Consider the following 14,627-nt stretch of genomic DNA (forward strand, 5'->3'; position numbering starts at 1 on the left):
CACAGAGTGTAGACAGGTTGAACATGAAAAACTCTCCACAATCAGAGGATGAAAATACAAATATAAAACAACGGAATCAATTGGATTCATTTGTTCTGCTTTATAAAACATGGCTCCATCTCATAGATTACATCAAAATTTTGTTTGTTTAACACTGTTTAAGAGACAAGGAATGATGCCTTAACAGACAGATTAAGGGCAGAAACACGTGAAGAAGCCGAATCAAACACAAACGCATGCACACCATTTATATTTACACAAAGATACAGAAAAATAAACAAAGGTACATTAAATATATATTCAAAAGACATTAAAGCTTTTTTTTTTTTTACTTTACACCCGGCCTACAATAATGAAACCAAACATAAACTAGAAGCACTCCAACGGCCATTGCTAGGAAAAAAAGTACCAGCAAAGACCAATCTGGAAGGAGATACCTCTGATCTCTTACACATATTAACATGATACAACTTCTATACTGACCCCTAATTAATCAAAGCTCCGTAGCACCTCTACAAATTTCAAAAATTTCATTGTAGAGACCTACAAGAGACACTAAAACAGCCTACATGACAAAAGAAAAGATACTTGACCTAAGAAAATACAAGAAGATTACATGATAGTAGTTTATTTTTTTTTTCCCTAAGACTCAGATAGTTCCCTGATGGCTTCCCAATCAATTTCCACTGAAGGGTATTTTTCCAAACCAAAGTTTTCATTGTCTTCCCACTTTGAATCAGAGAAATCCAAGAAAGAGATATCAGATTCTGGTGAAGAAGATCCTGCCAATGACTCATCAGATAACTCCGGGGATGATGATGATGACAGTGAATTTTCCACTTTAGGATCAGAAAATCTTGGAGACTGATCAAGCTCCTCAGTCTTCACAGGGTAATCAAACTCAACCTTAGGCTGTGAAGGAACAACACTGTTCGGTTTTGAATCGGAAACAGAACAAGTCTTTCCTGAGTTCCCTTGTTTCTGCAAGCTCTGGCAGATGGCTTGCAGCTTTGCGTCAACTGAGGAATGGAGAGGCTTGTAATCACCAAATTCTCCAGAAACATGAGCTCCTTGGTGCTTGAGGTGAGGGAAGTTGAGCCTGGCAAACTCTCCTCTTAGCTTATAAGCAGCCTTGTCATAAGCCAAAGCTGCTTCTTCTGCTGTATCAAAAGTGCCAAGCCAAAGGCGGGTTCGGTTCTTGGGGAGTCTGATTTCAGCTACCCATTTGCCCCAGTGCCTCTGTCTCACTCCCCTGTAGAGTTTCGTAGGCTTGGAAGGGGTGGAGACATGTTTCATAGGGACAGCTTTTGGGGAAAGAAAGTTGAGCCTTTGGTTTTGAAGGGATGATGTAGTAGCCATAGAAGCAAGCTGCTGTTGCTGCTGCTGCTGCTGCTGTTGTTGTTGGTAGATTTGGGCTTGAATTTGGAGGATTTGAGAAGGGGTGAGTTGGTTAAGCCCAATTGAACCTGTCTGCTCGAAACCCATCAGGTTGTTATAGTTAGAGAACCCATGATTAGAAAACAAGTGGGTGCTCGATGGGGAGCAAAATTCAGGGTACATGTTAGGCTGTGAAGGAGAAGTGAGTTGCGAGTAGGAGCAAGACGGGTAAGAGAAAAAAGAACAAGTTGGAGAAGATGAAGAAGATGAAGAAGAAGCTAAAGGAGAGGTAGATGAAGCACTTTTCATAAAAGGTTCAAGTGCTTTCATTAACTCTTCTCTAAAAGGATCTGAGAAAACTGAGCTGCTGCTGCTATTATACATATCTATAGCTGCTGCCATATCCAAAAACTAGTTAAAACTTGAAACAACCTGTTTCTTAACCAAAACAAATGAACAGGCAAAACAGTATGATAAAAAACCAACCTTAAGGGACCAAAAATAAGCCCTCTTAGCTGAAGAAAATAAAGATTAAAACTTCGTAACTAAAAAAAAAAAACAGAAACCTGGATCTCTATTCTGGATCACCTGGCTTTCAAAAAACACAACCCTGGTAGGTTTGTTTACCTCTGCTTTTGACACAAATATTTCAGCTTGAAAGACAGACGATGACAGAAAGGGATTCAGAGAAGCGGGGAATTACAGAAAAAGGGGGGAATTAAGAAGAAAACTGAGATGATCAAACACTGTTGCAAAATCTAAAAACTCTCTCAAATTTTATTTATTTTTTTCTGTGGCCTCACTTTTGTGTTTACGCTCTTGCATTGCCAGGGTCGCCATATCTCTACTTATATAACCCTCTACCCCCATGTGGCTTCTCTCTCCCTCCCTTGAGATCTTTCACATTTTTTAATTAACTTTTATTAGTCTTTACTTAATTAATTTAATTTAGCACCCTCCCCTTCCCTCCCCTCCCCTCCTCCTTCTCGTCAACTTCAAAGATGCCCTTTATTCCATGAGGGCTACCTCAATGGGAATTTGCCATTTACTTGAAAGGAGAACCGGCAGGTGTCGGTTTCTGAATGGTTGCTTACACGTGTGAAGGCGTGATTGGTTGGAGATTCGGTTGACTGTTATTGAATCTAGTGCAACTGCCCCTTTTGTGTATCGCCTTTTGGAATTTAATGCGATTTTTTGTCCTTTAGTGTTGGTTCGCGGCATGCTCTGCCTCTGCCACTTTGCCACATCAATCGATATTTATCATCATTATCACTAATCTTTTGGGTAATGATTTTGTGTTTATGGTAGCACCATAGTGATAAATTTGAGAGCAAAATGGACCTCAAGATTTGAATAAGATAATTAGTCACAAATCATGGCTTAAATTAAAAAACACAAAAAACAAACACCATGAGATTCTTTTAATTAGATTATATATTTTGCATCTTTTATTAATTTTCAATGTTAACTATGAAATTTCATATAATTATATAAGATAATTTACAATCAAATGTTACTTTTAGAATATCATAGCTCTAATATCTTGAATAAAAACCATTTACTTAGATTATACAAATAATTAGGATTTAGAAACAAAACCACCTAGGTTTACTCAAGTAATTGGGATTTGCACTTGAGGTTGAAAAAAAAAAACACTGAAAAGAAGGACTAGGACTTGTGATGCTGCTCACATGCAAGGTTACAAAAGCCATCTAAAGTAAATCATTGTTAATTGTTACCCACAAACAACAGTGTCTAATCCGAATTACAAAAAAGTTTAATTAGGTCTAATTATTAAATCTTCAAACTCATCTCTAGAGCAAAGTGAGATTAATTAGTAATAAAATCTTAAAATAAAATAAATAATCCACTGTGGATAGGGCAGTTTGTGGAGAAAATGAAGCAATGAAACGTTGAAAGGTTTTTTATTTCTTTTTTGTTAATGTAAGGACAAAACGAAAACCTTGGTTAAAGTTGTAATAATACTAACTAATAAGTAATAAATTAAAGACAAAATTAGTGTAATCATGTGACCACTGACGACAACAACAGGGAGCGAACGAGAGAGAGACAACATTACGTCAATTGCGGCGCTAGGCTGTGAGAGAGAAAGGGAATTATGAAAAGAGATGATTGGGCATTGGATTCTTCAGATTTGTGAAAGGTCGAAGGCTTGAAAGGCCGATTAGGCTGTGCCTTCATCACACATTTCTATGGATCTCTTTCTTCTTTAATCTCTTTCTCATCTTAACTAACCTTGGTTAGTGTCGGCTGAGTTAAAGTTGAACGGCAAATATTAACGATGCTTCATAGCCTTTTTATGTCATTGTTCACCCAAAATATATTATCGTAAAAATTATTAATAAATAAGAGTTAAACAACACAAACTAAACCACTGTGATTGTTGGATTATCTAATATTTAAACATTCAAAGAACATAATTATTAGTAACCCTTTTTTATTATAAACATGAGTGGATTTATTTTTTTATATATATTATGAGACAAGGAATCATTGTTAAAATCGAGTTAGTTAAGAAATGATTACAATAATAATTTAATTCAATAATTAATAATTATTGAAAACGACTTTAATTATGGAATGAAAAATATCTGTCTTTCTACTTCCATGCTACATTGATGTATTTTCATTTGTTGTATATTTTCAATTCCTTTTTTTTTTTTTTGGTGTTACAATAATGGAGCTTGATATTATTATAGGAAGCCGAAGACTGAATCTTGATAGGAAAAAGGGGAAATAGGGAGTGAAAGAGACAATTCTAAATATTGGAGGTGGAGGAGGAGTGGGGTAGAGAAGGTAACCATGGTTAAGGGAAATCAAAGTCAAAACGTTGAGAACTGGGTTTGGGGGGGTGTTAGAAGTTGCGTAAGAAGGAAGCGAAAAGGATCCCAATTCCAATTCCAAAGCATTGGCGTGGGTATGTACGTAGGACATGGGACCTACCTTTGACGCGCTTACACGTCGTTTCCGACGTGGACATCACTTGCAAGCCACGCCTCCCCTCCCTCCTCCTCATCTTTTTCTACATTTCTCCGCATCAAATATTCAAAAAAACCGATGTCGCTTATTTCGGCTCCCATTCCTTTTCCATTTTTTATTATCTTTTTATATATTTTTGGAACGCCATTTTCCCATGCATAGTTGAGTGATTTTTACATATGTAAACAAATAATAAAAATTTAAAAATGTATTACAAAATAATGAAAAACAATAAAAAAAGCAATTCGGAACCCATTGATTTCATCTTTATTTTTTTTTTGCATTATATTTCATTTAGGTGAAAATTGATGTCAATTATAAAGTTTTTCAAATATTGAAGAAATTATTCAAAATTAATATATGGTAAGATAATTGTACAAACTCAATAATTCAATTAGAATAAATTGCTGTTACTTGAAAAAGTAGTCAATTAAATTATAACTGTTAGTTCGTTAGCTAATTAAACTACAATCCTGTTAATTAATTAGAGTTTAATTATAAATAAAAATTAATTTATATATTATATATAACTTATTAACTTGAATACAAAATTTAGTTATATTAACTTATTATTGAGACTCAATGAATCTTATATGTTGAGTTAATTTTTTCTTCAAATTAACATAAAACAGGTCATATACTCTATTAGAATCGAGAATTTGAGATTAACCTATCAACAAAGAATCATGATAAATCAAATCCAAAATTAGCAATTGATGATTGGACCATCAAACAAGCAAATCTTAATTATTAAGTTAACTCTTCTTGGCGTAAAAGGTTGATTAAGTTGAAGTTTGAAAAACACCTCTTGGATACATACACGAGACCACCTTCTTTTTCTTCACTTGTTGTTGGCGTTTGAAACTTTAGGAATTAACAAAATGAATCCGAAAAGGAACCTGTTAGAGTTTAGGGATGGCTTCAAGGACGTGAAAACCAGTTCGTGGATGGAGAAAGGGCTAATTTGGTGACGCCAACACAACACTACTTAATCTTTTCTGCTTTTATTATTTTACATCTCATTTCATGTTAGCCCTTGGAAGCTCTTTAGCACCATTTTTCCTTTAAATAGTCTACCTCCTTTTTCGATTGCCTCCTTTTCCTTTTCTTCTTCTTCTTCTTTATGAAATCAAACCTCTAAAGTAGCAAACTTTCTTGTTGGACTGACACTCAACCACGTCAGCTAACATCAACTTCTTCTGAAATTAAATATATAATTAGTATAATTTTTCTTTTTCTCTTCCTAACAATTTGGGAGTTTGTGAAATGGACTTATTTACTAGAATGTTAATGAATCTTTTTCTTTTTTCCTTTTTGGATGTCATTGAATAACCTAGGTAGCTTATTATTAATATAATTTAAATTTGTCGCTCTTATAAGCTTGTTTTCTATTTTGTTTTAACAAAGCAATATAATAAGATCGTGGCTCTTTATGAACAGGTAACTGATTGTTCAAGGAAATGTGTGGTCAAGCACTCAATTTCTTTGTTTAATTCATGCTATACTTAAGTAGCAAACACCCAAAGAGAGCAAAAAAACAAAAACCAAAAAAAAAGGGAGCTGGCTTATTGGTATTTGAGGGGGCAGAGCACGTGCCCCTTCATGTGACTCTTTTGGAGTTTATAACTTCATCATGTGCCTTTCCAGTTACTCCCAAAAATAATTGTTTTTTTTTCTAATTTCTTTTTATTTTCAAGAAAGGCAAATGGTCTTTGTCTTTCATTTTCTTATTTTACTTTGAGGGAATTATTTGAGAATGATTTGTTAATTTTACGACCACTCACGTTCAACATTTTGGTCGGTGCCAAGGTTTATATATATATATATATACAAGAAATCTTAATCTTGGATCGAGTAATATAAAGTATCCAATTATAAGGTATTCATTAACATTTTTAAATAAAATGTGTCATATTTTACAAAAAAATTTATATAATCAAAATTAATATTAATTAAGAAAGAATTAGAATAATATTCAAACTCAAAATCACTTGTGTAGAGGGTACCAATGGCTTTCACATTCTTTCTTTATTGTGTTGAAACATTGGGTGTATTAGGTATCTTGTTTTTTCTCAAGATTTTGTAGTTCGTAGAAGAAGCCTCTGATCTACTATATCAGCCCATTCAGATCGGTCAGTATATAAGGGCGGACCTATCATTTATTAAAATTTTTTGCTTGTTATATTATTTATTTAGAATTTTATATAGTTAATGATATTAATAAGCTTATTAATTTTTTTCAATTTTATAAAGAATGCGGTCAAAGACTCCAAGTGAAAGTAGATTTTTTAAAAATAATTTATATATTAATATTTAAATACTGCATGGAAAGATAAAAAAATTTCATTTTATAATTTAAGATTTTATTAAAAAAAAGTCCAAACCTAAATTACTCGGCCTCTCCAAAAATTCAAATCTTAGTTTTGATACTCGCAATGGTGCTTCCACTTTTTGGTCATTGATTGCATTTTTCACTCTCTCAAAACAATTTCAATTGTAAGTAATTTTCACTCCAAATTAAGATTTTAAACTATTCATAGCTAAACATTTTTTGATTAATTTGATTGTTTGGGTTTATAATTATAATCTAACTAATAAAAAATAATATTGCATAACAAATAATATCTTGAAATTACGAGTCTTTTTTTTTGTTAGATATATTGTTTGATTATTTGATTTTTTATATTTAATTTTATGTAATTTCTACATGCTTATATCTATAATATATATAAACGTAGAATAATTGATTGGATTAATTAGTTGACACCTATTATTCTCAATTGTATTAATTTTTTTTTACACCTTATGTCAAAATTACGTTGTTTTTGACATTTGAAGGATTTCTATTTTTATTTATTTCAATAAAAATACTTGAAAACAATAATTTATAACTTTTAATGCTTAAAAGATAGATTCATTTAATATTTATTAGTTATAATTTAATATTATTTTTATATATATTCTCTTATTTTACGTGAATTTGAATCATATTTAGACATCTTTTTAATAAATGAATGTTTAAATTTCAATAAATATCTATTTAATTCATTAAGCAAAATAAAAATATCAAAAAAGTGTACTTATTTCTCAATATACATAGCACATAGTTATCATTGAATAAATAATTAAATCAATTGAATTTGACAATTTTTAACCATTCATTTTAAATATAAAAGTTAGATATTATTAGAAATTAGTAACTATTGGAGGGATTTCACTCTTTCCATATAATCAAAGCTTTAGTTTTTTTTTTAATGTTTATAAAAGTAATTAAAAATCAAACGCACAAGTCTCGGAGCAAAACTAATTATGTGAAATTCCTTAATCAAGTTTATGTAATTTTTTATTAAAACCCATTAAATAAAACCTAAACTTCAAATTGATAAATTGAAAGATATTTTTATATAAATCAAATGTACAAAATTTGAAAATTTTGAAATCAGTTTTGATACTTTTATTAAAAATTATGATAGAGTTTTTAGTGTTCGATAAATATTAATCAAATTTTACGTAATAGATGATATTACAGTAAATTTTTTCCACATCACTGATTTTCTCATTGAACTCTATCAATTTATTATTTTTTATTTTTAAAACTAATTTTGATGAGAAACCTCACAAACTTGATTTTATATAAGTTATGCCTTAAGTCTCAAATAGCCTAATTTTTTTTTTTAAAATCTCAAATAGCCGTAACTAATTGGGTCAATTGGTTGACACTTGTTATTCTCAATTGAATTAATTTTTTTGTACACCTTATATCAAAACTACGTTATTTTTGACATTTTTTATTTTTATTTATTCAATAAAAATACTTGAAAACAATAATTTCCTTTTAACGCTTAAAATGATAGATTTATTTAATATTTATCAATTGTAATGTAATATTATTTTTTGTTTATATCCTTTTATTCTGCATGAACTTGAATTCATAGTATTTAGATATATCTTTTTTATATGAATGTTTAAATTTTAATAAATATTCATCTAATTCATTGAACAAAATAAAAAAGTCAAAAAGGTCTACTTATTTCTCAATATACATAGCACACAATTATCATTAAATTAACAATTTAATCAACTAAATTTTATAACCTTTAGTCGTTTATTTTACATATAAAATAAAAATACTACTAGAAATTATTAACTATTTCATATTGATAGGATTTTGACGTTATACTATTACCTATATTTAATAATTGTTTATTTTAATATGTCAATAGTATAAGTTATATATTCTTTCATTTCTTGATGTTTTATTATACATCTAACAATCATTAATAGAATTATTGTCTTCTTTGAATAAGTATTGGTTTATACTTATTTATGTAAGTGCAGGTTTCCTCTACTAGTAAGAACCATACATTCATGCAGTTTAGTAATACAATATAACACAACAACAGAAATCAAAGAAATGGAAACAAATTTAAATAGCAAAAGGAATAACAAACTGTTACCATCATTAGACATATCTGATAGTTGTTGAACAATTTATATTCCCTTAACATTTAGCTAAGTACAAATCCTACATCTAGAAAGTTGATATACATCATCTAACAAAAATGAAAACCTCCAAATCACAAATGTTATTCATTTTATTTGAATAATATATTTTTAATTAAAAAAATTATTGCATGTTTAACAAGATTATTATATTTTTTGGTTAACTACTACTTTACAATCATATATTTATAATCAACTTTTAGTTATTAAAACTAAAGCAAATAACTATCTTTAATTAATATCAGTTTATCTTTTCTTTTATCAATAAAAACCATATATTAATACACTTAACTAATTACTTTTCGTACAAATTCTTTTCAAAATATCAAATTGAAATCTATTCTAATATAATCTATATTTCTTATCATTTTTTTCATAACATAACTACACAGTACCGTTTTAATTATCTTAATTATGAAACCATTCAAAAAAATTTTAAATTTGTCCTTGTTGGTATAGATATGCCGTTCGAGATGATGCCTACGCTTGACTGTTTGACCTCTCCTTTGAGGTTCAATTATTGCACAAGAAACAAAAACGATACGCTTACCCTGACCGCAGCCTGATGTTACACCATGCCTTTTCCATTTTGTATACGTATGTATGTTCAATAATGGCCATTCTGGGATGATGCTTATACGCTTGAATGCGCATCCATGCTGTTGCTGTTACCCACTTGTTTTCCACTTTAATTTCAAGTTATAGTCTTATACTTTTCCCACACTATTTGTCTAAGGGATCGGATATAAGTTTAAAAAAATGAATAAAGTTAACTTATTTTAATGTATATATATGTGTGTAAGTTTTATCCGTGTACTCATTTAACGATTAATATTTACATTGAAAAATTCAAAATATGCGAGTAATTGGATCAATATTTTGGTTGTTGTTCATGGCAAAGAGAAGAGAACGGTAATAGCTCCTTTGTTTGCTGATTTGAATCAAATTCAAAATTGGCAAGGGAGCATGCCCTACATAGTACTAAATTTGTACTTGTTAGGAGGTGAATCCAGAGTTGGCCTTATTGTTGGTGGCATCTCACGATCATCACCGTTCTTGAAGAAAGAGAAAAATTAATGGGAGCCCAAAATCTGATCACCTTATTGTTAGCTTGTAGTTTGAATTAGCTGTATGCAAATATCAATCCAAAAAGTCTTTCCTAGCCAACCAAACACTAATCAATCCAAACTAACTTAAACACAAAAAAAAATTAATATATTAAAAAAATGGCAAACCATTTCCAGGCCACCAATTCAATAAATATGTTTTTAATAATTAAATTCTTCAATTAGTTGACCTTGATCATTTAAAAAGAATTAGTTGACTTGAGCTAATTGTCAACTCCTTATAAAGTGTTAAGAAGAGTCATTGAGATCATCTTAATGATGAAGCAACAAAGCAATGTGTCGCATACTTATCCACGCGACGGCTTGATAGGATTTTAAATTAGTATTTCATTCTAACAATTGGTTTAACCAACGATAGTCCCCATTAGGGATTAGGTTTATGATCGAAAGCAATAGCAATTAATTAGCCAATTATCAAGCTAATGGTGATGATACATAGATTAATGCCAACATAAACTAGTTTTGCCACCACTATGAGCTTTCATTCTGTAACTAAGGCATTATAAAATGTTATAATATATATTCTTCTTTGTTAATTGCAAAGAGGTAGGGTAAAAAGCATATATAGCTATTGTTAATATAAATCATTATCTTGATGACATGAAGTGCAGCTTAATTTGTCTTGAGACTAGCCACACAGCGTGGCTTAGGGTTGTTGGATTCATGATTCGAGCATTAATCTTTGGAATACAGCCGTCAAAGAATTTTAAACTTTAATATTTATCGTGAATATGATTACTTAGAATTTGGTATGTGTTAAATTTTAATTATAGTAAGATCATATTTGTTGAATTACGAAGATATTATTGTAAGAAAAAAAAAGATGTGGATGGAGGACACAATGATTATCACAATGTGAAATTGTAGTTATGTGGCAAACCGGAATCATTCCTTGTGAGAACGATTTATAGCTTTCTTGCATCTTTAAAGTATTTAAACTTTGTTTGTGGACAAGCATCAGTACACATTGATGTTACTTAACAATTATTTCAAGAGAATGGAAGCATATATATTTGTCTTATCTTAAATTTGGATGGTAAAGGCCAAGAATTTGGTGCCCACTCTAACATTGGAAATGATGGCGATAAGAAATCTGATTACATAAACAATGATGTTTATGCAGGGAATGGAGTCTCGCGATGAATCTAAATATTCACATAAAACAAGTAATTTATAATTACCCACAGTTTCCTAATAAAAAATAGATTTTTTAGTACTTCATCAGGTAAGTGGAGGGATTAGAACGAATTAATATGGTTTTGGATATGAATAAAATTTTGATCCTAGAAAGTTCTGGATGAAAATGACTTGACTGGATCAGGTTTTTCAGATTCTCTTTTTCAAACTAAAATGAGTTAACAGATGAAAACCCAAAAAAGATGATCCCTACATTTTCACTAAAAATTTGATCATCACCCAAAATTCCTTTGAAAAACTTTACACGTAGCTGTCTTGTGCTAAGGATCCGATCCCCTACCCCTAACAACATAAAACTGTTGGCTACTCAATAATGCAACAAGTTTTGCACCAATAGTTTGGCTAAAAACTCCAGAATATTTCATGGATGTTTTGCCTTTGAGATTCACTGTTGGAAGTCAACAATTTCAACCTTTGATTGCATGGTGAAGGTGGCAATCAGGAGTATCATTTCCGAGTGCGCAAAGATTTATCCTTTCCTTCCTAATGATGGCCAACATCCATCCTCAAGCATGTCACATCAGTTTCTCCTTTTGGGCTAATCTTTTTACATCCCTTGGGCTCAGAGCATGGCTTGTCTCCAAAATTGTACAAGGGACCCGAAACAAGATATGGAACGTCCGCATCTGCTCACGGGTCCTTTCTTCTGGATTATCCTTTTCTGTTCCTCTCTATCCCTATCCCATTCTCATATATTTTTTTAATATCTTACTACTCATGTGGGTGTAAAACTTGAATCCCAAAATCGAATGAAAACATTGGCGTTCCATATCAGCGGCGACATACTTCACATCTGACACTCTATCAGGAGTCTATTTATCATAATAGACCACCCTCAAGCTAAGCAAAACCAGCACCATGTGCTATATATAAAAGGCTAAACCTAAACTAGAAAGTAGAAACCAACTTGAAATCTAGACCCGGAAGGCTCAACGGCTTTTAAGGCTAAGCCAACTAGACTTTTTTCTTCAATGCTAATATTTGACATATAACTGACCGATACCCGCTTAACACCTAGAAGCCTATATAGAAATTATTGAAGAAGATGGGTGGGATATGTGATGGCACAAGATAAAGTACTTTTTCCACTGTGCCGAGTATTTGGAAAAGGGTGTAAAAAGAAAAATACTGCTGCTATTGCCTAAGAGAAGATGTTTATTGGCTTATGTTGTGCTTCAAGTCAATTCCATTGTCCTGCAGAGAGGCAAGTTACTGGAGAAGTGCTCCATGTAACAATGCAGAAAAAGGGCACTAACCATTCAGGACCAGTAACATGCATGAGAAAAGCTCAATTACATTTAACTGTTTAATAATCAAGTGCCACGCCAATTCAATATTCATCTCATTGAATGATTTACTGAACTCTTCAAATTGGTATTCAGAAATTAGTAAGCAACCAACTCAAGTAATGAATATTGAATATAGCATACAAGAGTAAAGTTAAGCAAACTTCTGGACGCCTAATCTTTTATAAAATCAGGTCCCCTACTTTTAACTTTAGGATCCCAAAAAGCTTAAGCTACTACTACCTTAGGCTTCATTCTTGTTTTTGTCATTATTACGAGCTATAAGAAAGCAAACAATTCAAGTAGTACAATTGATAATTTACCTTACTATCATAGTTAGCACTTAAGCCCAACAATCAATACTAATATCCAACAAGGTTCCGCATTGCACTCCTATGACTAACAAATTTCTAGCAACCAAAGCAGGTTAAGAGTGCTAAACTTGGAACAATCAGCAAAATTACATATATTTTTTTGAAGAGGTCTCAGTAACTTTTCCAGTTAGCTTTATTCTGCCTGCAAGTTTTCCTATTACAATCACATCTTTCCGACCAGGGAAGATGTACTCATCGCTACTCTAAACTATTTTGCTAGGTTCATATGCAGCCAACTTTACACCCCATCTAATAGAGAGACCTACTTTCAACACGGTGCATAACACTTGGTGGCATAAATGAGGAAGGCAAACCAGCAAAACCATCAGTGTCAGTTATTTATTGGCTAAATTTAATTTACCGTTCAACATGCACGTTCACCAAATGCATTCATATAAACACGGATTTTACAAAAGCTATCAGACTTACTTACCTTTTCCCCACTAAAAAGATGCCACCCTCTTCGTTATGAATGACTAGACCCTCCCACACTCTATGGTCACTTACCTAACCGAACCAAAAAAAGGCATGTGTCCTATGAAAAAATAAATCATGGTTATCTAGAGGTGCATGATTAAGCAGAAGGAAAATTCTTATGATTTTTCTTTACCATTGACAGGAAGATACTTTTCCTCACTGTGAGAAAGGCCAGCTAAAGTTCAGCAACCAGATTGAACAGTGGGTTATCAAATCTACAAACTTTTAAACTAAAATCATAGTTTTGCCTAAATGATATTGGCAATATGTGATTTCGTTATAACTGCCCCTCTTCTATAAATCATCTTAGTTAGAGGAGAGGACAAACTACCAACAAACAAAATTGCCAAGTCCATATATCACTTTTTGATAGTTTTCTAAACTTAAGGGTTGCTGTTTTTGACATCCTGCTTAGTTTATATGAACATAAATTTACTTTAATATAGGTTTTGTTCAATAAAAAACAATCTGAATGGAATAGACAGAAACCATTATTATGATGTTGCAACTGTCTTAATCTTCTTCAACTTAAAAAGGCTCAAGAGTATCAGAGAGAGAGAGGGTGGGGGGGAATGAGGGTAAAGGGAAGACACCAATAAGCAAACAGGCTCAGTCATGGAGAGAAAGAAAGAAAAACAATCTCACAACGGCTAAGTTACTCTCAAGCCAAATATATGATATATCAAAGACTCCACCAATGCAAACACTGAAATAGGTATAATAATGCAAAATCAACCAAGAAGAGGAGTACAAAATGTAGTGTTGTCATTCCCTAAACCGGAAAATTGTCCAAAAAGATATTTAGTAAGAAAAAACATTAACGGTACACTGTAGCAAAGAAATCCATTCAAATTAGTCATAAGCCCTACCACATGTAGAGGTGACAGTCATAGGATTTACCTCATGTAGAGGTGACAATTAGGTGGGTCAATTCAAGTTGGCTCAGGTCGTATCGTGTTTTAACTTTTTCAACATTTTGAGCTTCAAGTTACTACTAGCTCAAGGTGTTGACTTCTAAAGTCAGCCCGAGTTGGGTTTCAGGCAAGTTGGATAGGTCTTTGGGTTTAGATTGACTTTTATCACATTTTACTTAGAAAGCAGAGAGTAATTGAGTTCAATTCAGAATCAAGTTTGTGTTTAGTTCCCTTCAAGTTTAGATTTGATTTCACTACAGTTGATTTTTCTAGAAAATTAGATGGATCAAGTTATTTTCAAGAGAATTGAACAGACAGATTGGATCAGTTTAACATTTATCCCCTCTAACCACATGCAATTACAGGCCTAAG

At 31.8% G+C, this 14,627-nt stretch overlaps 1 protein-coding gene across 1 annotated transcript; it reads right to left on the minus strand.

Annotated features, from left to right (window-relative positions):
* LOC18611594 (ethylene-responsive transcription factor ERF060) lies at positions 223–2,210 on the minus strand. The gene has a single exon (XM_007047932.2). The coding sequence runs from the start codon at positions 1,777–1,779 to the stop codon at positions 643–645; it is 1,137 nt and encodes a 378-aa protein (XP_007047994.2). The 5' UTR covers positions 1,780–2,210; the 3' UTR covers positions 223–642.

Source organism: Theobroma cacao, chromosome 1 (assembly GCF_000208745.1).
Source record: "Theobroma cacao cultivar B97-61/B2 chromosome 1, Criollo_cocoa_genome_V2, whole genome shotgun sequence".
Taxonomy (NCBI): domain Eukaryota; kingdom Viridiplantae; phylum Streptophyta; class Magnoliopsida; order Malvales; family Malvaceae; genus Theobroma; species Theobroma cacao.

Coding starts and splice junctions, on each gene's coding strand:
- LOC18611594 (XM_007047932.2), bottom strand. CDS start 1,779: ATGGCAGCAGCTATAGATATGTATAATAGCAGCAGCAGCTCAGTTTTC.